Source organism: Herpailurus yagouaroundi, unplaced genomic scaffold, assembly GCF_014898765.1.
Source record: "Herpailurus yagouaroundi ecotype Mexico unplaced genomic scaffold, PumYag 160, whole genome shotgun sequence".
In the NCBI taxonomy this organism is placed as follows: domain Eukaryota; kingdom Metazoa; phylum Chordata; class Mammalia; order Carnivora; family Felidae; genus Herpailurus; species Herpailurus yagouaroundi.
In genome coordinates this window covers 34,407,805-34,430,757 of record NW_024412401.1, presented here as the reverse complement: position 1 = coordinate 34,430,757, position 22,953 = coordinate 34,407,805, and the positions used below count along the sequence as shown (strand labels likewise).

The following is a 22,953-nucleotide window of genomic DNA, read 5'->3' as shown; positions in this document are numbered from 1 at the left end:
CTGCTGATCCCTGGATCACACATGGAGTCAAGTTTGAATTTGCTTAAGCTTATCAGAGGCCAATTTTACCGGGTCCTTAACTTCACGTAGTCATCACCGTAGTATTCCCAAGACCTTTAAATTCAAATTAAATCCAATTTAGTGGATGTGTAATCATTTTGACATTATTGTGCATTTCTGTGATTAATGAAGCATTTTCACCATGCTTACTGGCTACTCAGATCTTCTCTCATGAAGCACCTGTTCAAGTCTTTTCCTCTATTTTTCTATTGATGGTTAATCCTTATTGATTTTTCAACATACTTTGTTCATTCTGGACGCTAGCCTTTTATTGATTTTATGTCGCAAATATTTTTTAGCCTGTGACTCACCTTTTCACCCACTTTTTGGATTTTTAAATAGCATATCATTTAACGTTTTGGTTTTTTTTTATCTCATTTCCAGAATTGAGAATGTCCCACATCCCTCATACCTCTTTCTCCCATGACCACCATCATTCCTGACCTCCGGGGCCAAACACAACACTACTGAGCTCACTGTGCCCGGAAGCCACTGCCAGTCTTTGCCTCGCACTCAGAAACGGGATGCTTCTGGAATGATCATCGGCTATGCAACAGCCATCTACGTGGATCAGGCTTAGTGGCCCTTAGTTTCACTTCAAAGGAGCAGGCTCTCTCAAGAAACATTTTCCAGAAAATCTTTCTATATTATTCAGCGAATGGACCACAAAGCTACCTTTGCGCAGTGTTTGAGTAAACAGAAGTTCATAATTTTGATATTGTTGAAACCTCAAAGTCAGGCAAATGACGGCTTTTAAACACTTGGGAACATTTTTGTTTTGACAGGGTGTGTATGCTACATACAATTCCTAGTCAAGCTTTTATAAGTTTTCTCCTATTATAGCTAGTAACCATCAGTTAAAAAAAAAAAACAAAACAGCAAACCTTGATCACATGAGTAGGTGATAAAAACTTTAAACAACTTACCAACCAGGGGCGCCTGGGTGGCTCAGTCGGTTCAGCGTCCAGCTTTAGCTCAGGTCATGATCTCATGGCATGTGAGTTCGAGCCCCAAGTCAGGCTCTGTGCTGACAGCTCGGAGCCTGGAGCCTGCTTCAGATTCTGTGTCTCCCTCTCTCTCTGTCCCTCCCCTGCTCATGCTCTGTCTCTGTCTCTCTCTCTCTCTCTGTCAAAAATAAATAAACATTAAAAAAAATTTTAAACAACTTACCAACCAGCAACTGAAATGATGCTTACAAGAGACAACAGTTCCTCCTTTTCTTTCATGGCCGGGTACAGTTTTAACACTTACAATGATAATGCTGATAGATTTTAAACCCAGTTTCATGTTTGTTATTTTAAAGAGAGAGCATGCATGGGTGGGGGAGAGGGGGGGAGGGGGAGAGGGGGAGAGGGAGAGAATCTTAAGCAGGCTCCACACTCAGCACAGAGCCTAACGGTTGTAGGGCTTGACCCTACAACACTTGGGTCATGACCTCGGCTGAAATCAAGAGTCGGATGCTTAACCAACTGAGCCACTCAGGCGCCCCTCATGTTTTTTAAATCAAATCTTTCAAAGTGACAATGCAATTTTCAGAATACATGTGCATTGCTGGACAGTAGGACATGTGACTACTGGTCACCCCCTAACTACAGACAGGGCATATCAGTGACACTCAGGTGAAAGAATCAAGTACACATGAAGACAGGGATGGGGGGGGGGGGGGGCGGGTGGCTGCTGTTTGCAGCTTGGCCTTCCACTCACCCTGGCTCGTATGACTCCTTCTTCCCCAACCAGCCATTATCTTGGGGTTGGGCCTCCGGGGCACCCGGGCCGTGTTCTCCTTCTGTATCTCGATGGGGACCTCATCTACAGTGGGCAGCAGAGAGCACAGGATCCTGGAGCAAAAAGCAAACGAAACTCAGCTCAAGCTCTCCTCCAAAGAGCTGTAGGAGCCTGCGGGCCCAGGAGCAGCCTGGTTACGGACAGGTCACTGTTTTGTGCCACACCTGTAACTGATTTGCCTTCTCTGGGATACGGGCTGGGAAGCTTTGCTCTAGGAACAAGGAAACTTAGAATACGAAAGGCAGGGTAAGAAAGACCCAGGGAGGCAGTGAGTGATCAGAACGATTCTCCACTCTGGCTGCACAGTTTTATCTACTGGGTTTGCTCTAAACTATTCTGGTAGCGGGGGCCCCAGTCCCAGAGGGTCTAATTGCTATGAGCGAGGCACAGGCATCAGGAGATAGTTCTAAAGTTCTCCAGGTGATTGTAATGTGCAGCTAGTAACAGGAAGCACTACATTCACGTGTGCTGGATCAGGAGTATCATTGAGGAGTCTACGCAGGGAGAAACAGGTGTGGGTGATCTGAATTGTTACTGCAGAGTTAAAGAGGGGGTGCTGGTGTAGACCTGTAGATCAGTATCCCTTAGAGTGTGGTCTGGAGACTTCTAACAAATGCAGATTCTATATAAAGTAGAATTTCTGGGGTGGGACCCAGGAATCTGCATTTTAAATAAGCTCTCTCTAGGTGATTCTGAGAACACTGAAGTCTGGGAAGTGAGAATTTGGAGGCAGAATCTACAGGATTCTATTACCTACAGGGGTTAATAGATGAAAACACTGTAAGATTTCTCTGGAGTGTTAAATGCCCCAAGGAAATCTGTGCACACGGACATTCACCAACAGGCATGCATTTGAATGAGCCTGGCTGAAAAAGCCTGTGTGGCCACCTTCAGAGAATTAACACGCTGCTGTCCCCGTAGTAAGCCTCGGTTTTGAGTTTGTGACTCAGCAATCTGTAACTGGTTCAGCAGAGACATTTTGGGGGGTTGTGGGAGACGGGTGAAACTGTCGAGTGCAGGGAGTGGAAGAAGAAATGGGTAAGAGAAAAGAACATCAATTCTCCACGGTCCATTCTTCTCAGCTTGGAAGCGGTTGATTCTTGCAATACAAAGTATCATTAAGCGGTCCTGCTAGAGACACCTCTGATTGCTTTTCTTTCTGTTTCAAGTCCCCCTTCCTGAGGTTCTCACAAAATACTGCAGTTTGCAACAGTTGCACTGGGCAACCCAGGAACATTTTGCAATATTACAGAATTCATATTACTTTTGAATTTGTATGTAAACATGCAGGCCGGGGATGTAACCTGAAAATGTGACGCTAATTGTATTTCTTTATATTGGCAAGGAGGAGGGCACTGAATACTCGAGTGTGGCTTTATTGTTTATAAAAAGGTATTTAACGCAGTTTTTCACAAATTAAAAATGTTGGTTTTTGGAGTAATTCCTTTATATTTTTGTCCTTTAATTATTGAGGCAATTTTGAATATTTAGAGAAAGTAATTTTTGAAGACCTGAGACTGTTCTAAGTTTTTTTATTTTCCAACTTTTGATTTACATGTTTAGATTAAAATATGTTAAAAATTTGAGTATTTGAAAACAACTATGTATTATTTTTTAAACCTTTAGGTCACCAAAGTGAGTATAAGTCAAGATCATACTAGAAATAATAACAGGAGAAAAACAATTAAAAGGGAAAAATAGAAAATTTTCAAAAAAGCTTGCTATAATTTTTTAAAAGTAGCAGCAATAAAAATTAACTGACTTTATTGAGCATAACTCATGTAAAATTCAGAAATAAGGCACTATGTTATTTATTAATGAGTATTCAATTACTCATGAAAATTAATAAGAAAAATTTCTGCTCAAATCCACATCTTGAACTTCATGTCTGATTTAATCCTTGAAACTTCATATTATTTGGTAAATGATTCTTTAGCTACTAATTAAAACACTGAGATGGAAAAGAGAATTCTTCATGTCAAATGCATAATTTAGAAGCAACAAAATATAACTCTGGGTTGTATCTTGTAAGTTAAAATTATACCCACAAAACCAGCAAATTGATAAAAAAGGACACAACTTCTGGAGTGTTACCCTGTTGGATAATGGTACTAGAAAGTGACTCGAACCCTTTTCGTAGCTTGAGATCATTTCTAGCAAAACTAAATGTGCCTCAAATTAATGGTGATGATTTCCACTGGATAAACATGGTAGAAAACATAGTATTTCGTTTAACAACAAGTCTTTCAAACACAGTGTATTAAGCATGTCTTTTTATTCTGTTTCAACATCTGGGACCTTACGGACCTTAATGGGACTGCCTGGCCCGGGGCTAACCAATTCCTAGCTCCAGTAAAGGACTCGCCTGTGAATGTGACTTTCATATGCAAACCAACCAACCCAGAGCCTGTATACCTCACTGCCTCTCTCTATCAGGCTCTGGCACTCAGAGCCACAATCCACCTGTTCTCATCACCTCAGAGCCAAAAACAACAAAAAAAAATCATGTTAAAAATCCATAGTGTGTCCATCAATAAATGAATGGATAAAGAGGTGGCACGCGCACGCGCGCGCACACACACACACACACACACACACACACTGGAAGTATCATTCAGCCATAAAAAAAAGAATGAAATCTTGCCATTGCAACAACATGGATGGAACTACAGAGTATAATGCTAAGCGAAATAAATCAGAGAAAGACAAATACCACATGTAGAATTTAAGAAACAAAACAAATGAGCAAAGGCAAGAGCGAGACACAGAAACCAAGAAACACACTCAATTATAGAGAGCAAACTTATGGTCAGCAGAGGTGAGGTAGGTGGGGGATGGGAGAAACAGGCGATGGGGATTAAGAAGGCCACTTATGGGGCGCCTGGGTGGCTCAGTCGGTTGAGCGTCCGACTTCAGCTCAGGTCACGATCTCGCGGTCCGTGAGTTCGAGCCCCGTGTCGGGCTCTGGGCTGATGGCTCAGAGCCTGGAGCCTGCTTCCGATTCTGTGTCTCCCTCTCTCTGCCCCTCCCCCATTCATGCTCTGTCTCTCTCTGTCTCAAAAATAAAATAAAAAAAAGTTAAAAAAAATTAAAAAAAAAAAAGAAGGCCACTTATCATGATGGGCACTGGGTTATACATGGAATTATTGGATCACTATATTGTATATCTAAAGCTAATATAACACTGTATGTTAACCGCACTGGAATTAAAATTTTTAAAAATTTAAAAAATCCACAGTGTGAATTCCCACCATGTGTCACAAGAATGGAAGACTAAGGTTTGCCTCTGATTTCTCCAACTGTCTTCCACCAGAACAGCATTTTGCTGCTCCTGGCTGAAAACCGAACAGACGTGTATTTCTAAAAGTTGGAATGAGGGGCCCTCACTACCCAGGTGAGCTGAGCCCAGAGCTCAGATTCTGAAAATCCAAGCCCAAGGCCTGCCATCACTAGGTCGTGATGCCAGGTACTAGGCTGCTAGGGACAGTTCCTGTGCCCCTGGGGCCTCTGCAAGTGTTTGAACCAGCCAAGTCTAAGCCTGTTTACCCTGCTCCCCCCATTCCTTCCTGTGGAAACCACAATTAGGCACCTGCCCACCTTTTCCCCTCATCCTTTCCGCCTCCTGCCTGACCCTGTGCTTCCCCACGTGGCCCCCGCAGGGAACGGTAGGCCGGCTCCTCCTGAGAACCTTGAGTAACAATTATCTTTCCAATGGCAGACATCTCCTGATCTGTTGGCCTCATCACATCTCAATAATAAAACCTACATTAAAAAAAATTTTTTTAATCACTATTTTTGAGAGAGAGAGAGAGAGAGAGACAGACCATGAGCAAGGGAGGGGCAGAGAGAAAGGGAGACACAGAACGTGAAGCAGGCTCCAGGCTCTGAGCTGTCAGCACAGGGCCTGACACGGGGCTCGAACTCGTGAACTGTGAGATCATGACCCGAGCCCAAGCTGGAGGCTTAACCGACTGAGCCACCCAGGTGCCCCTAAAACCTACATTTTAAAACACAGAAAGAAGTTGTAGAAACTGGCTTTCACATTCCCAGTTCAAGGAAAAGTATGTTACTACTTCCATTCCGTGGCTTACAACTAACGTCGGGGATTATCTTTGGCCAACGTTGCTATTTACGACTGTAAACTAGATTCTCCACGAAAGCGGTATGAAATGTCACTTGCGCATGAAAAGAAGCATACACACAACTGCCAGAGGTGGGGGCCGGGGGAGGGGAGGTGTGAACAATTGATGACAGTGAACAGACAAGCCAATGCTGACATAGAGTGCTGGCTCAAACTCCATTTAAGAAACAGCACATCGGCATTATGCTAAGCATTTTGTGTCCTGTTGGGGCAATCTTTGCTTAGCTGACTACAGAAAACCATGGGCAATATCTACAGAAAACGGTGGAATTTAGTATAAATGCTTTTGAAAAACAATGAGGGATGATTATTCGTTCTCCAGGAAGAAAAATTTTAGATAGAATTTGTAGATAGAAGAAATAATCATAATATGTTCGAAGAAGAAATTTATATTCAGTTCAATTTGATTACGGCAGGGACAGATGTCAACTACCACAAGAAACCAAGAGACTTGATGTGAATATTTCATTCATTTTATATCTATTATAAAAAGCACAGCTATTGACTTCAGTGATGTCAAGTGTGAGTATCTGTATGCTTCTTGGCCTTGTTTGAAGTAGCTGTCTTTTGACTACTTCTGTATTGGCGTCTATCTTTTTCATAGTAGCTTGTTGTTCTTTATATATTCTAGATACGAGTCTATTGACTGGTATTTCTATATCCACTCTGTGCCCTGTATTAAAATTGTTTTAATGTTTATTTATTTATGAGAGAGAGAACACAAGCAGGGGAGGGGCAAGAGAGGGAGACACAGAATCCGAAGCAGGCTCCAGGCTCTGGAGCTATCAGCACAGAGCCTGACGCGGGGCTCGAACCCACGGACTGTGAGATCATGACCTGAGCCCAAGTCGGACGCCTAACTGACTGAGCCACCCAAGCACCCCCGTGTCCTTCATTTTTACTCTTAATAATACCTTCAGTAAGAAACAAGAATTTCCTCATTTTAATGCAGTCCATTTTATCAACAATATGCCCCATTATTAGTGGTTTTTCTGTCTTGTAATCGTTGCCTTCCCCAAGTAAATAAAACTTACTCTACTATTTCTTCTAGAAGACCTACTGCCTTTTTTTTGTGGACCTACAATTCAGTTAGAATTGTGTCTGATGCTTTGTGCATGATGTGAGGCAGAGGCCGAGATCAATCTTTTCCCACAGGGACATCCATCCGCCTGAACACTGTTTGTCGAGCACCGTTTACTGCCTTCCCCACCGCTCTGCAAGGCCACCTTTGTCACAAACATATCAAGCTGTTTCAAGGGGTTTTTCTGCTTTCAATAGGTTTATGTGTGGCTTGAAATTTCTTTAATTTAGATTCACTCTCTACGTGGGTCCCTAAGTGAATTCAACTTTGGGGGCATGTAATTCTTGTCAATAAGCAATCTGAGAGCGTCTTCAGATGGTACATGCTTTGCCTTCAAGCAAAGCACAAGTTGCAGTTTCTGGATGGACCAAAATCTTTCTCCATCTCTGACTCTGTGCCTCTTTGCATCTGCAGACTGCAGGCATGGAGAAGTCAGGACTTTCAAATGCTTGGTTATCTGTCCTCCATGTTCACAAATTGCCTAGAGGCCCACGTTGTTTATATTTGCAATCATCTTTTCATTGCTGCTTTCATTTTCGTTTGACTATCCAAGGAATGTCCACTCTCCCAGGAGGACTGGGCTAAATTTGGGGGCACAGAAGCTAGAGACTAATAAAAGGCTTATTCTTTAGTGATTCACTATTGAGGAAGTGGGGAGGCACCCAGGCCTGCCTCCACCCAGAACCCCTGAGGAGAAAGAACTGAGCAGCCCAGGATGCATGGAAAGAGAACTTCCGGCAAATGTTTAACCTGACTCCGGGTCTCGAAAACTCTTGTGCTCTGGGGCTTAGCGCATCTCCAAATATACCCAAACACAAAAATAGCCCATTAAAAATAAATATCAGAAATAAATCAAATAAAATGAAATACATAAGGGGTGCCTGGGTGGCACAGTCGGTTAAGCGTCCGACTTCAGCCAGGTCACGATCTCACGGTCCGTGGGTTCGAGCCCCACATTGGGCTCTGGGCTGATGGCTCAGAGCCTGGAGCCTGTTTCCGATTCTGTGTCTCCCTCTCTCTCTGCCCCTCCCCCGTTCATGCTCTGTCTCTCTCTGTCCCAAAAATAAATAAACGTTGAAAAAAAAATAAAAAAAAAATAAAAAAAAAAGAAATACATAAAACATCACAAAAAGTCAAATGAAATGTCGAAACTGATAGTGAGGTTAGGCCAAATTGAGCAACATTCACCTGACCAGTTCACGTGATTTCTATTAAGCCCAGGTGTCATCAGTAAAACCTGCTGGGATCCGAAAGTCATTGTCCAAAAGCCATAGACGTAGTTGAAATCTTTGGTAAAAACAGAAGCAGAGAACCGTAGGACTTTTGGTGAATTTCCTTGGTGTTTGGTGCACACATCTAGATCTGTGCATAAATTCACATGCTATAGAGAGACCTGCAGTGTAGTCTGCGAACAGCAGAGCAGAGGCGTGGAACTTGGACAACACAGTCTAAGCAGAGGCTCATAGCGTGGGTAACAGGACAGGGCAACATTTATATCCGGATGGTTGTGGGTAAGTCCAGACAGAAAGTCTATGAAATTACGGTCGCTATTCTTCCCCGAATCTTTGTTAACAGGTTCAGACTTGATAGGTAGCAGTGCAGAGGGTCCAGGCCATACCTGTGTTGAGATCAGGCAGAGAACTCAGAGCAGGGAAATTCCACGTCCCCCACCCCCTGTGCCCATATAAACACATCTCTGCAAACAGACCTGCCAGGCATGTGAACAGAAAAAAGTTTCTCCAAAGCTAGGTATCTTGATAAGTAACTATTTATGTGTTATTTATTTTATAAGTAACTATTTTTATTTGGTTTTATAGCAGGCAAGTGTCTTGCACGGCCTAATACCTTGCAACCAGCAAGAGCTCATTAAATAGTAGCTGAATTAAATAGTAGCTCATTAAATAGTAGCTGAAACACCAAACCCCCCTCGACCTTGCCCAGTTGTTTTGTGACTATGACTCAAAGTCCCCACTAGAGGGCAGGAAGCTTCAAGGTAAGATGATGGATTTTTTTTTTACAGGTCAATACATTATAATTATTGGAACAGTACATAATCATAAGTAACATATATTACAGCCAGAAACTCTACCAAATGCTATATATGCATCATTTCATTTAAATTATGTATTGTATTTTCACCTAGTGCTCATCAGAACTTGTAATTATACAATTCTTACCCAGAACTGGACTGGAAGTTCCATGAGGATCATGTCTGTTTAATTTACTTTTTGATATGGCTTCGTGAGTCTGGAACACTGTAGTAACTGAATAAGTACTGTTGAATGAATAAACATTGAATGAATTGAATCATGATTTCATAACTAAATGGTGGAGGCTTTCTTTTTTTTTTTTTTTTAAATTTTTTAAATGTTTCTATTTATTTTTGAGACAGAGAGATACAGACCATGAGCAGGGGAGGGGCAGAGAGAGAGGGAGACACAGAATCCAAAGCAGGCTCCAGGCTCTGAGCTATTAGCACAGAGCCTGACGCGGGGCTCGAACCCATGGACTGTGAGATCATGACCTGAACTGAGGTCGGACGCCTAATGGACTGAGCCACCCAGGTGCCCCGAGGCTGTTATTCTTATAGTTACATTGTGCTTTGTCATTAGTAAAATTGCTTTTAAATGTCGTAATATCTCTTTTTAGGTATTTAAAATGAATTATTAAGTAGTCACCCCATAGTGGTCCTTCAATAGCTTTTATATACTTTATTTGGGGGCAGAGGGGCGGGAAACATTCTTTAATAGAGAGTGATAGGCATTGTCAAAACTAAAATCAGTAAGCTCCTTCAGAAGAACTTGTAATATTAACTTACTATTTTGATTAAAGGTACTGTAATTATCTGGACCAACTTGTGAATTTGCCTTCAACAAACTCTTACAGTGCTGACCTCATGCCAGGCACTGTTCTAAAGACTTTATATCCAGGGGCGCCTGAGTGGCTCAGTCAGTTAAGTGTCCCACGTCAGCTCAGGTCATGCTCTCTCGGTTCATGAGTTCCAGGCCTGCATTGGGCTCTGTGCTGACAGCTCAGAGCCTGGAGCCTGCTTCAGATTCTGTGTCTCCCTCTCGTTCTCTGCCCCTCCCCCACTCACACTCTGTCTCTCTCTGTCTCTCTCTCAAAAATAAATAAACATTAAAAAAAATTTAAGACTTTATATCCTTACAAAGATGCTATTATTAGCCCCATTTTACAGATGGGTAAACTGTAACTATTATTAGCCCATTTTACAGATGGAGAAACCAAGGCATGCAGGGATTAAGAAACAGGATTTGACAACTAGTAAGTGGCACGGCCAGGATGAAAACCCAGGTATTCTGGCCGTAGAAGCCAGGTATGTCGTCACCACGCTGCCTCTACAATTCACTCACTGATATTGTATATTATTGTTCCATAGAGTTCCAATTGCAATTGCACAGGTAAGGATTCTGATATGGGCCACAGCAAATCAAATCTGGGAAAACTTTTGCACATTTGCATACTGAACTTTTAACATATATTTTTTAATGTTTATTAGTTTTGAGAGAAAGAGTGAGTGCAAGCGGGAGAAGGGCAGAGAAAGAGGGAGACCAAGGACCCAAAGTAGCCTCCATGCCAAGAGCAGGGAGCCCGATGCGGGGCTCAAACCCGCGAAGGGTGAGATCATGACCTGAGCCAGAGTCGGACGCTTAACCGACGGAGCTATCCCGGTGCCCCTGGACTTTTAATTCACTGGACATAATAGTGTTGGGAAAAGAAGGTCAGAAAGTGTCCTTGCCTCTCAAAATCTTGTTTCTAGACAGGGTATTATTTTGTCATTACGTGATGAGAAATTATAAACGGTGATCCCCTTTCCAAAAAACCAAACACGCTAACAAACACGCTAACTTGCAAAGGCCAGCTTGCTCTAGGGCAGAGTTCTTGGCATGGCAACAGAGCAGCCAAGGCATACAATGCAAAAAACTGTTTAATATCATCAAAGTGCAATACACTTCTGGCCAAGGAAGTTTTGCAAGAAAAACAACATGCAACAACCATATGAGTCAGCAATTCTGCTCCTACGAAGAGTAACCAAAAGTATTGGAGACGAGTCCTCAAGGAAAAACCATCCATGAATATTCATAGCAGCACTATTAGGCTTTTCCAATAACCAACTGTATCATTTTCACAAAGGAGGACATTGGCCTCTCTCTACCAAGATGCGGACTCCCTCCTGATGATCCAAAGACCACAGGCACCTCTGTCACAACGTCTAACACAAAACCCTTCTTTCTCCTTTCCCACCTGCCGGTCTGCTCCTCTCCTGTGCCTATCTCTGTGACTGAAAGTACCATTCACCTCCCTTATACGGGTTAAATCGTGTCCCTCCAAATTCATAAGTTGAAGTTCTAACCCCAGTACCTAAGAACGTGACTTTATTTGGAAATGGGGTCATTGCAGATATCGCTAGTTGAATGAAGAGGAGGCCATGAGGGGAGCACCTGGGTGACCCAGTCGGTTAAGCGTCCAACTCTCGGTTTCGTCTCAGGTCATGATCTCACGGTTTGTGAGATTGAGCCCAACTCCGTGAGCATAGAGCCTGCTTGGGTTTCTCCCTCGCTCGCTCTCTCTCAAAATAAATAAATAAATATTTTAAAAGATGAGACCATTAGAGTGGACCCTAGTCCAACATGACTGGTGTCCTTATAAAAAGGGGAAATTTGGACACGGAGACATGCACAACGGGAGATCACTATGTGAATATAAAGGCAGAGGTCAAGGGATGCTTTTACGTGCCAAGGAACACCACAGACTGCCAGCAAAGCCACCGAAGCCAGGTGAGAAGCCTAAAACTGATTCCCTCATAGTCCCCAGAAAAAAATCCAGGCTTGCTGGCACTTCTGGCCTCCAGAATTATAAGACGATACATTTCTGCTGTTTAAGCTCACCAATTGTGGCACTTTGTCACAGCAGCCCTAGAAAATGAACACCCTGCCAATGAAGACTTGCCCTCCATATCACACCCCCTGGATCCCATCCAGTTCACCTCCAGAATGACTCCTAGAGTTCAGCTGTGACCTTCTTTCTATTGCCTCCCGTAGGTGTGCTGGGAAATTGGGTTCTCCGGAAGCCTCATGTTAGGACCAGATAGAAAGCGACTTACTTGACCAAAGGATGCAAGGACAGACCCCCTGATGTAGGGGCAGAGAGTCTAGGATTCAAAGGGGATATAGAGAGGGTGCGGCTGGCAAGCAGGGGTGAGGGCGTACCTCTCGCTGTGGGTAAGATAAACACCAGCTCACTGCTAGGTTGGAGAATGCTTAGACCAAAGAGGCCGGTGGGAATGTCAGAGAGCTGGGGCTCCCCTGCGCTCTGTCCCCAAGGCGGACTTTGGGGTTGGGCTTTCTTCTGGGATGTGCGCGGTGGGTGAGTGGAGACTTGGGGCTCCCTTCCTACTGGGGTTCCCTAGGGCATGGCTGCAGCATGCACCTCCCCGAGGCACCAGCTTTGTGAGTCCGCAGAAGGCATTCTTTTTTCCAGCTGCAAACCAAACGGACAGGTTTGCCCATGAGCCTCCAGGTTTCAGTCCAAGAGGTGGGAGCTGACGAGGCACCCGGCTTTGCCCTGCAGCAGCTCCAGCCCCGCCAGGAAACCCGAGACTTCGCAGGAACTCCAGGAATTGAACTCTAAACATCGGGATTGAGCAGAGAAGGACCTGGAGTACGAGGCCTCCTTGGGCGCCCAGAAGGCTTCTGAGCAGCTGTGCTTGCCTTGTTCTCTCTCCCTGGCTCCTCCCTCCTCCCCTTAGCCCCCTGTCTTACCGTAACCTTCCTCCTCTGTTCCTTCCTTCCCTCTTGGGGATCCCTTTTGACTTCCTCCCCAATCTTCCCCTCCCCCCTGACTCTTCCTTTTCCTCTTACCTTCCCCTCTCCCGCCTTCCCCTCCCCCACATCCCTCTCACCCCGCTTTTCCCCTCGCCTGAGCTTTACTCCTTCCCCACCTTCCACTTGGCCCTGCCTTCCCCTCCACTGTCCCCCATTTCCCTTACCTTTCCCTCCCTCTCCTCTTCCCCTCCTCCCTTACCTTTCCACCCGCCCTCCGCCTCTCCTTCTCTCCCCTCCCACGCCCCACCCACCACTGTTTGCTTTTCTCCCGGATCTGGATGAAGGGGTTGCCCTGCCCATGCCCTGCCCTGCCCCATTTGTGGTGGCTGGGGTCTTGCTTCATGGCTGAGGGCTCGGGGACTCAGGCCCCAGGGAAAGGGCCCCGGCTCAGCATCCAGCTCCTGAGAGCCCAGTACGAAGGCTTGCGTCGGCAGCAGAGGGCCCAGGCCCACCTGGTGGTGCTCCCGAAAGGTAGGGCTGGGCGGGTGCTGGGGCAAACGTGGAGGGAGTGGGCCTGATGGGTGGCGGGGCTGCAGGCAGGGGAGGCGGGGGCTACGGGAGCCCTCCTGGTGGGGAAGAGCAGGGATGCCAGCAGAGGCAGAGCCAGAGCCGGGAGGCCGGTTCAGGGCGGCTCTGCTTGGCTCAGTTCCCCTGCCAACTGACCCAGCGGCCTCAGCCAGGCATCTGGCCGGCTGCCCGCTGTACCCGGCCTCTGCTCTTATGTTCTCACCTTGTAGGACTGTTCTGCCTGGTGGACGGGTGGGGGGAGGGCAGCGGTTGGTGCCCCTGCTGGGCCAGTGGGGAGACGGTAGCTCTTCCTGGCTGGGTCTCACGTCCTGCAAACCAGAGAAACTGGCTCTGGAGAGAGCAGACGTGGCATTCCCAGGAGGCCGGGCGAGGGCCAGAGGCAGCACAGGGCTTAGGGACTCAGGAGGCACCCTGGCTCACGGAGCTTGCTCATCATAGTCTCAAACAGCAGCCAAGGAAGCAGGAGATACAGAAGCCTCAAGGGGAAAAGTCTCTTCCCTCTGGGAACTCAGATTTTATTCCTGGAGAAAGTTTGCGGCACAAGGCTCAATCCCAGCCCTTCCCTTCCCTTAACTCAGTGCCCTTCTCCCCTAGCATCATGTGATCACTTAGGACCGGGTAGCTTAACCACAGATGGGCTGGCCAGGCACTGCTTTGTCAGGAAAGACTCCTGATTCCCAGGCCAGGTCAGCCACTCTGTGGGATCTGTTTTGGGGTCAGGGTCCAGGTGTACCTCCCACTTTAGTCCTTTTCCTCGGTCTCTGTGGACCACAGGCTGTGATGGACAGCTAAAGAGGCTCCTCTCCGCCACCAAGACCTGCCTGTTCACCTTAACATAGCGGAGAGGACACTAGTTCCTGGCTTCTCCCGTCACGTCCCCTCCTCCTCTGTTCTCAAATAGGTACATAACATTTTGACTATTTGTGAAGGTTTTCGTGCTGAGAAAAACCGTGCGGTCCTCAAATGGGAACAGATGTCCAGTCTCACCACTGTTGGCAGAGATGGCCACACCAGTCCTGTGTTCTTAGATTCCCAGAACTGGAGCTCAGGGCTTCCTGCTGCCTTGAGACCTCCGACACCAGCTCCCCGCCCCTGCAGAACACGTGCCCGAACACTCACTTTGTCCTTTACGGGGCCTCGTGCTGCGACACATGCCCGAATACTCAAGAGAGCTTCACGGACAATTCAGAGGGAACCCCGGGCTGGTCACAGACCTGCTGTCCTGGGAACGTGCCTTCCAGTCATCCCCACCACCTTCTCTGCCCCTAAGGGTTGACAATAAACTATCACGTGCCACAAGGTGGTAAAAATACATCCCCAAGAAAGAAGAGGGACATCAGTCTGGATCCTCACCCCTGCAGCCAGTTCAGGGAAGCAGTGGGAGCTGCTGATGTGTTCTCAGAACTGTGTCTGTGGGAGGGGAGAAGGGCAAGGGCCAGTCGTCCAAAAGGAGCATCCTCTACCTTGGGTGGGACACATGTTATTTGAATCCCGGAACAGAAAACCCTGTAAGAGTAACCTTTTCCCCTGGCCGGTGCGTGTGAACCTGTACCTACCACTCTGTCAGCTTGACATGCTAGTTCCCCAGCTCATCACAGTTAAGTCCTGGAGTCTGTAATTAAACTCAGTTCTGCTTGAGATTTTTCTTCATAGCATTGGTTACCACCTGCGATTTTATTAGAATATAGTCACTTGCTAGAATGACTATATTTTCCGTATAAATTATTAAATTATATAATATGATATCTGTATAGAACATATAACATATTCTACCCCACTAGAACCCATCCATGAAGATGTGGATTTTGTCTCAATGTTTACTGCCGTATTCTCAGAACCTAGGATAAATAGTCCCTGGCATATAACGAGTGCGCGATAAATATTTGTGGAATGAATGGATAATTGTGCCTGAGTGTGTGTTAGAGAACTTGTGTGGGTGTGAATGTGTGGGCATGGGAGGGAATGCACATGTGTGAACATACGTAAGTGGGGTCATGTGGGACCCACGTATGTGTGTGTCCCATGTATGCAATGTACCGGCCGCCTGGCTTCCTTGACGTTTTGGGATCATATTCCTTCAGCTTGAAAGCTCTGAGACCCCTCAAAGGAGAGCTGCCCATGTACATTCTGGTGGTGACCCTGCTTGTGCCTTGCTTTGTCAGGAGGGTACGCGTCTGCTCCTGCAGAGTCCATGGTCAGTGCTGTTTGGATTAACAAGGAGAGAAGGTGTTCCCTGTCCCTGGAAGAGGCAGATCCTGAAGCAGAGGTGATGCTGGAGGAGGCTGACAGAGGCTGTCTTCAGGTCCCCAAATCTCCATGGCACAAGCACCTAGAGATGCACCGCTGGGTCCAGACCTTCCATCAGGAAACCGGTCTTCAAGTGAAACACAAGGGCAAGCTCGTGGGGTCTGAGCAAAGGCTCCCTCAGGAAGGAGACCCGGGCTCGTTTGAAAACAATCAGATGACTCAGCAAGGGACCAGCATTCTAGAAACAGCCCGGCATGAATGTCAGGAGGACAATGTCCAAACAAAGGCAGTGGGATCTGGCTTAAATATCAGCATTCAGCGCCCTCCTTCCATAAAGAACCCACACAGGTCTGAAAAACCAGCTCACTATCCATTTCCCCAGAGGAAAACTCCCAGGATCTCTCAAGCTGCCAGGAACCTCGGCTTATATGGCCCAGCCTGAGGCTTTCTACTCAGCCAAATGTCTCAACTTTGAAACTATCGATGACCTCATCAAAGAACACGGGAGGCAGAGCCACAGCTAGGGCCTCTAGCTATGCACAAGAGCTAGACTAACTCAGTTGCAAGGATTCTGAACTTCATGGTGGACACACAGTCTTGCCCTTCAAAAAAGAAGAGATTGCCTGGACCAGATTGCACACAGTCCAGGATGAAAGAGGGTTGTCTAATCGATGCGATGTGGCCTTATTCTGCTTATATACAAAGACCTTGCTATGGAGCCCTAGATGCCCATTCTTTGGGGAGGCCCAGTAAGTCTCCTCCCCTGTCCCTAGAAAAGGGAATTTGCAAACATAACACAGGCGCCCTAGCCAATGGAATGCCTTAGCAGTGCCCTGGAGTCAACGGGCGTGGGCAGTCTTGTTTTCAGTATCTTCTGATGATTTCTCACATGATCTGGAGAAGATGGGCACTGAGAATTGCCTTTTTCTGGTTAGTGTGCCTGGAGGCCAGCTCACTTAGAAGTCACTACATTCATTGGGAGTGAGCACACTGTTTCAGCTAAGACTCCCAAAGTATGGTCACTGTGGGTTAAACAAACAAACAAACCTACTGTTTTGTGTGTTAAGGGTGTTTAGGCCATCTCTCACCTCTCACTGAGACTGCACATTCCAGACCAACCATTGGTTTATTTCCTTGCCTCTCTCCCTCTATTCTTCCCTCCCTCCCTCCCTTTCCTTACCTTTCTTTTCCTCTCTTCCTTCCTTCTATCCTTTCTCCCTTCCTTCCTTTCTTCCCATTTGTCTGTCTTCTCATCCTCCCTCCCCCCCCCCACTCTCTGTCTCCTAATTAAGTTCTTATTAAACACTGCCAGTGATTGAAAATATATAGTAGTTGGAGCCTGAGCAGGAGACAAAGAAATGCTCCTACTTGGAAAATATGTATTCCCCACAAACTCCTTCCTCTTCAGCCGAATTTAAAGAACTCAGATCCTTCCTGGGGTATTTTAAACTCAAGAAAAAGTGAACCAGGTGTTACTTGAGTGATGAGAAGAAAGTCAGTCTTTCTTGGTTAATTTTTAACTTTAGGAATGATATTTAAACACACCGAAGGTGCCTTTCCCTCATATCAGATAAACGCTCTGTAAAGTTTCATTTGTATTTTCCTCTTTTTCCCCAATGGCAATCCTGTCTTGTCCATCTTCATCCAGAGTTGTTAACTAGCTGTGTCATTATCTGTCAAAGATACATATGTGCCTGCTCATTGGATCACCCAGAAATTCACTGCAGTTTGGGAGTTTGTTGCATTTTTTTGTGAATAATTCTTAAGAGCCACAGTTAAATTTTTTTTAGTCTAATGAAAACTAAGGGCATTTTCTGAAAAAACTTTGTCCTTCACTTTTGTTGTAAAGAGGATTCCCAGGGGCTCCTGGGTGGCTCATTCAATTAAGCATCCAATTCTTGATTTGGGCTCAGGTCATGATCTCACTGCTTATGAGATTGAGCCCTGTGTGGGGCTCCATGCTGGGAGTGGAACTTGCTTAAGCGTCTCTCTCTCCCCCCCCCCCACTTTCCCTCTGCCTCTCCCCTGCTTGTGGCTTTCTATAAATGAATGAATGAATGAGGATTCCCATAAGTAACCCCTCTTTCTACAATGTATCAGTCAGACAGGCTATGTTTTGCTGCGGAAACAAACCTTCAAATCTTACAACAGAATTTTTTTTTTTTTTCGCTCATGAAAAGTCCATGTGGATTTGGGCAAACTTCCCAGGGCAGCTCTCGTGCATATATGGCCGAGAGTTCAGGCTGCTTCAGCATCATGGCACCTACAATATCAATACTGGGTTCCCTCATCACTGTAGCAGGAGAAGAAAGCCAGGTACACAGTCATGTACTGGCTTTCAAGTCACTTTTGCTTACGTTTCATTGTCCAAAGCGAGTGTCATAGTCCTATCTTCACTTCAAGGGTATGCAGTCATCCCAGGTGCCTGGAAGGAGAGAAGAAATGGAAAGCATGGATGAACAGCACTAATGGCTAACACAGGTAGATAGGGGCCAATTATAGCACATTATTAGATTTCATTCTGCATCCAATAAGTAGTCATTAAGAGATGTACGTATGAGACTAAAATGATTTAATCTGCAGTTTAACCAGATTACTTGGGTTGTTCTACGGAGAATGAGTTGAGGGTCACATTAAAAGGCAATGGCCGGAAACGGCCAGGACAAGTTCGGTGGGAGAGATGCTATCAGCTCAAGCAAGAGTGGGAGCTGAAGAGACGGGGACGAAGTAGATACATCTGACGTATATTTTGGAGATAAAGTCATTAGGATTTACTGAAGGAAGATTACAACAAGGGGTCCTGAGTTGGGGATGTTCGTGAGGCACACAAATGAAGATATCAAATAGGCCGGTGGATAATTGAGACCAAAGTTCTGGACTGGACATGAATTTAAGGGGCATTAGTATGTGGAGGCACTGAAAAAATGAGCAAAGGTGAGCTCACCTATGCAGAGTGTCGAGAGAAGACAGGGTCCAGAATTAAGTCCTGAAAATGCACAGTTTACTTGGTTGAAAAATCTCTAAGGATTTTTCCAATCCTTCCTTAGAAGAGGTGGGGCAGAGGGAGGAGGGGGCAGTTGAAGGACACCGCAGAGCAGGATCCTGACTGGGGACAGAAGGAGAGCCAGGGTGGTGGGGAGTCACGGACCTTCAGAGGCTGGACGTGGCACAGGTCACCCTCCTGACTGCAAACCTTCCACAAATCCCCATTTTCTAGATCCACATTCCTCAGTCTGGAGTTGCTTTTCCTTGAGCATGGGTTCGGAAGGCCAGAGTCCAAGAGGCGATGCCTGAGTGGGAAACCTTTTCAGCCAAGAACAGGCCAGGTCAGTGTCCACAAGTTCAGGTCTGAGCCGACTGCCCACCGCCAAGGCTAATCGGACAGAGCACCCTTGTCCCCGAGGCCTGGCCTTCCCTGGGCCCGAGTTGTTCTCGTGCTGGGGGTGCGGCTGAGGATCTAGTGTTCCCCTGGAAGAGCTTGAAGGAAGAGAGGGAAAGGGCAGGGCTGGTTTGGGATCCTTCCTCTTCCCACAAGGCCGCTTCTGCCCAGGAGCATTAGACCAGAACCATCCCTCTGTTGCTGGGTCACACTCACACTTCCACCAGCCCATGGGCTGGCACACCTGCTCGGCTAGTCTGGGCCATCATACCAGCCACAACCGATTTTCTCTCTCCCGTGCTGGGCAGGACTGGAGCTAACCTCTTCCCCCACTCTCCGCAGTGCTAGCAGAGGAAGGCTCTCATGAACTAGGGACCACCCAGCTCACAACAGATGGCCCTGCATCAGGCCTCCCAGCCTTCCCAGCACAGTGAGGACCCCTCCCCTCCCCAGCCCAGCCCAGCCTGCCACCACGTGGCTGCTGGTGATGGCCTTCAGTCCTCGGGCTCCAGTCTCAGCACTGCCATTAGGAGATATGACCTTGGCTGAGTTCCCGAACTCTCTGAGCCACACGAGTCCCAATTACAACATGAGGCCACAATAGCGCCTGTGGGCAAGAGCAGGGAAAGGAAGAGGCCTTGGCATTAGCTGGCAATTCTGCCATCCCCACTAGGGGCACATCCCCACATCCCCGCTAGGGGCAGCCTCCCTGCATGCCACCTCAGCCAGGATTCCCTAACTTTCCATCCCAGTTCTTGCCTCTGGCTCAAGTCAGATCCCACAGACCTCCCTCCCCACCCCAGCACAGCCTGGAAGCAAATACCTTTAAGGCCAGCGGATCAGGGTGGGGGGTGGGGGAGGAGGAGCATGGTCCCCTTGTCACACAGCCCTCCCCCATTCCGAGGGTACAGTCTTTTGGCACCAGGGTGGAAGGCAGAGAGAGAGAGCACAGATGGCTCTTTATGTGATAGGTTGTGGTGTCTTTTGAGTCTCTCTTCCCTTGGTTGTCTACACTGACCTAGCTCATGGTCTGTGGGCTTCGTGTGGACAGGTGGTGGCCCCCACAGGCTCGTGCAGACAAGGAGCTCCATCCCCTAGCTCCAGCCCTCCCACCCGCTATGCATCAGAGGTCTACCTCTCTTGACTGGGCGCCTGGGTCTCATCTACTCTCTGCTGGCCCAGCTGGGGCCTGTGCACACGGACAGGAGCCATTTCTGTACCTACTTGTTGCCATCACCTCTGCTAGAGAAGGTGGTCTAACTTAAGCAAACCAACTCCAAGCCTGTAACGCCTCTAGGTTACAAAATTGAAACCTAAGGACAACCAGTCGCAAACAGCCAACTAGGCGTTGGGCTATAGCCAATCAATCATTCCTTACTCTGCTTCCCTGGCTGCTGTATCCAGATCTCTCCCTGAGCTTCTGCTGGTGGAGCACCCCTCACCACTTTCAATTGGGGGCTGCCTGAGCAGAGTAGATTTTTGCTCAAATAAACTCTTTGAGTGTTTACCATGCCTCAGTTTATCTTTTAACACTATGTGAAACTGCTCCTGTCTGATCCCTTCCCTTCGTTTATTTCTACATCATCATAGCTAGGAAATCCTCTTGAAACATTTTTGTCTTGAAACTACTGGTGGTGAGATTGGTGCTCCTGTCTGGAGGCCAGAGAGAACCCTATGACTTTCTAAATCCTGCTTGTTAAAAGCTAACCCTTCCCCAGCCGCTGATGCACTGGGTATCCCTACTTTGCACTAATATTCCTTTAGGTCACTTCCTTGCTGTTTAGAAAGACCCACCTGACCCACCGTCAACATCTTCTGTCTGCACATAAATTCCTGAAGTTTTTTTTTTTTTTTTTAATTCCTGCTGCAATTATGTTTCGTCCACAGCTAATGAACGATTCGCTTCCTGGAAACAGTATTCAAGTGACTAAACTTTTCATTTTCATTTTATTTCTTGGCTCTGGGCTTGCGGCAGTTCCATGAAGTTTTCCCCCTTCACTGCCACCCAGAAAGACAATACAACCACAATTACGAACCCTTTTATCTCCCTTCCTGTTGTCTGTTCATTGATGAATCTACCACCTGGCTGAGGTTTTTGTTGTTGTTGTTTTCTTTTTGGTTTATTTTGTTTTGCTTTGCTTTGTTTTTATTTTTCCAGCTACTTTAATTATTTTTTTTTAATTTTTTTTTCAATGTTTATTTATTTTTGGGACAGAGAGAGACAGAGCATGAACGCGGGAGGGGCAGAGAGAGAGGGAGACACAGAATCGGAAACAGGCTCCAGGCTCCGAGCCATCAGCCCAGAGCCCGACGCGGGGCTCGAACTCCCGGACCGCGAGATCGTGACCTGGCTGAAGTCGGACGCTTAACCGACTGCGCCACCCAGGCGCCCCCAGCTACTTTAATTATAAAAGTCTTTTATGTTCTCCAAAAAGAAAAAGAAAAAAAAACCCAGAAGGCAGCAGTCTAGTACAAAAATATACAATTGGAAGACATTACCACCAACTAGATCTGACAATAACTCATACTGAAGACGCTGAAAATAAAAGCAAATTAAAACAAAGCACTAAGCCAGGGGTCTTATTTAATCAGGGATGTTCACCACCTAGAACTCTTCCAAATAATACAGTGCTTGGTTACTCTAAAAAACAGAACCAATGAGCCTGGAATCAGGCTGTGCATATTTTGAAAAACTTCTATGATCAACACCATTCCTGATAAAGAAGCACTGTATTAATACGAACCATATTAGCTCTAAACCAGGACTTCTCATCCAGATATACCTAACCCTTCCCCAGCCTGGCTGTTCTTATCCACCCCCGAATTCCCCAAGCTCAGGATCACAACCAAGGCTTGGCAGCATGCCAGCCTCTCAGCCTTGGCCAAGAAATGGAAGGAGGGGAACGGTGGTGGTAAACACCTCGTCCTCTGCGAACCCACACTCCCCACGTGTTATTAAGGAAAGCCTGATCTGGCCCTCGGGATCAGTAGGAGATCTAGGTCAGCAAATACCGTCCCGATGCAGGAGCAGCTCTGCTCACAAGAAACGCAGAGCTCTCCTGGTGGGAGGGACTGGAGACAGCTTGTCCAGACTCCTGCCCCAGCCATGGGTCTCCACCCCCTGCCAGTCTCAGATTCCACTTGCCAGATTCTCCCCCAACACCAGACGCTCGCTTTCCTTTTAAGGTTCTGCCCACGGCACATGTGGCTACATTCACAACCTGAGGACTAAGGGCGATCGTCTCCCAAAACCCAAGCTCCTCTCTGCTGAGCTCTACCACGTGCTGACAAAATCAATGGGAAGACCCCTGACCAGCCACGGACCACCTCCAGTCTCCAAAGGGTGTGTGTGTGTGTGTGTGTGTGTGTGTGTGTGTGCAAAGGAGACTCAGAACAAGCGCTCACTGTGGCCAGACCCTGGTGATGTGGCCCAAACATGAGCTGTGGTTCCCCTGTTGCCCCTCGAGCCTTAGGCACGCAGCTGGGTCGGCCCTGTCCATAGGCATTGGCCTAAGACAGTGCTTCCCAACCCTGACTGCACAAGAGAATCATCATGGAACTTGGACAATATCTAACTAAATTACAATCTCTGGACTAGAGCCAGAGCACTGATATTCTATATTTTTCTTTTTGATCAAGGCATAAAACAGGTCAGGTGTGGCAACTGTGTGTGTGTGTGTGTGTGTGTGTGTGTGTGTGTGTGTATTTTTTTAAGTAGGCTTCATGTGCAGTACGGAACCCAGCGCGGGGCCTGAACTCATGACCCTGAGATCAAGACCTGAGCTGAGATTAAAAGTTGGATGCTTAACCAACTGAGCCACTCAGGCACCCCTCTTCGTGTATATCTTAAAGACTTATTTATGTGTGTGTGTGTGTGTGTGTGTGT

At 46.7% G+C, this 22,953-nt stretch overlaps 1 protein-coding gene and 1 long non-coding RNA gene across 2 annotated transcripts in view; one reads left to right on the top strand and one right to left on the bottom strand.

Annotated features, from left to right (window-relative positions):
* Positions 1-1,132: 1,132 nt before the first annotated feature.
* LOC121034820 (uncharacterized) overlaps positions 1,133-22,953 on the bottom strand; it is a 24,997-nt gene continuing 3,176 nt past the window's right edge. The window contains exons 2-5 of the long non-coding RNA XR_005792634.1: positions 18,046-18,113; positions 8,256-8,685; positions 1,765-1,898; positions 1,133-1,183 (exon numbers count right to left, since the gene is read on the bottom strand). This is a non-coding gene — a long non-coding RNA (uncharacterized LOC121034820). The remainder of the gene's footprint in view (positions 1,184-1,764; positions 1,899-8,255; positions 8,686-18,045; positions 18,114-22,953) is intronic.
* On the top strand, positions 11,987-17,414 carry CUNH9orf152 (chromosome unknown C9orf152 homolog). The gene is made up of 2 exons (XM_040481938.1): positions 11,987-13,384; positions 15,604-17,414. Exons 1-2 carry the CDS (start codon positions 13,192-13,194, stop codon positions 16,128-16,130), a joined length of 720 nt encoding a protein of 239 aa, XP_040337872.1. The 5' UTR covers positions 11,987-13,191; the 3' UTR covers positions 16,131-17,414.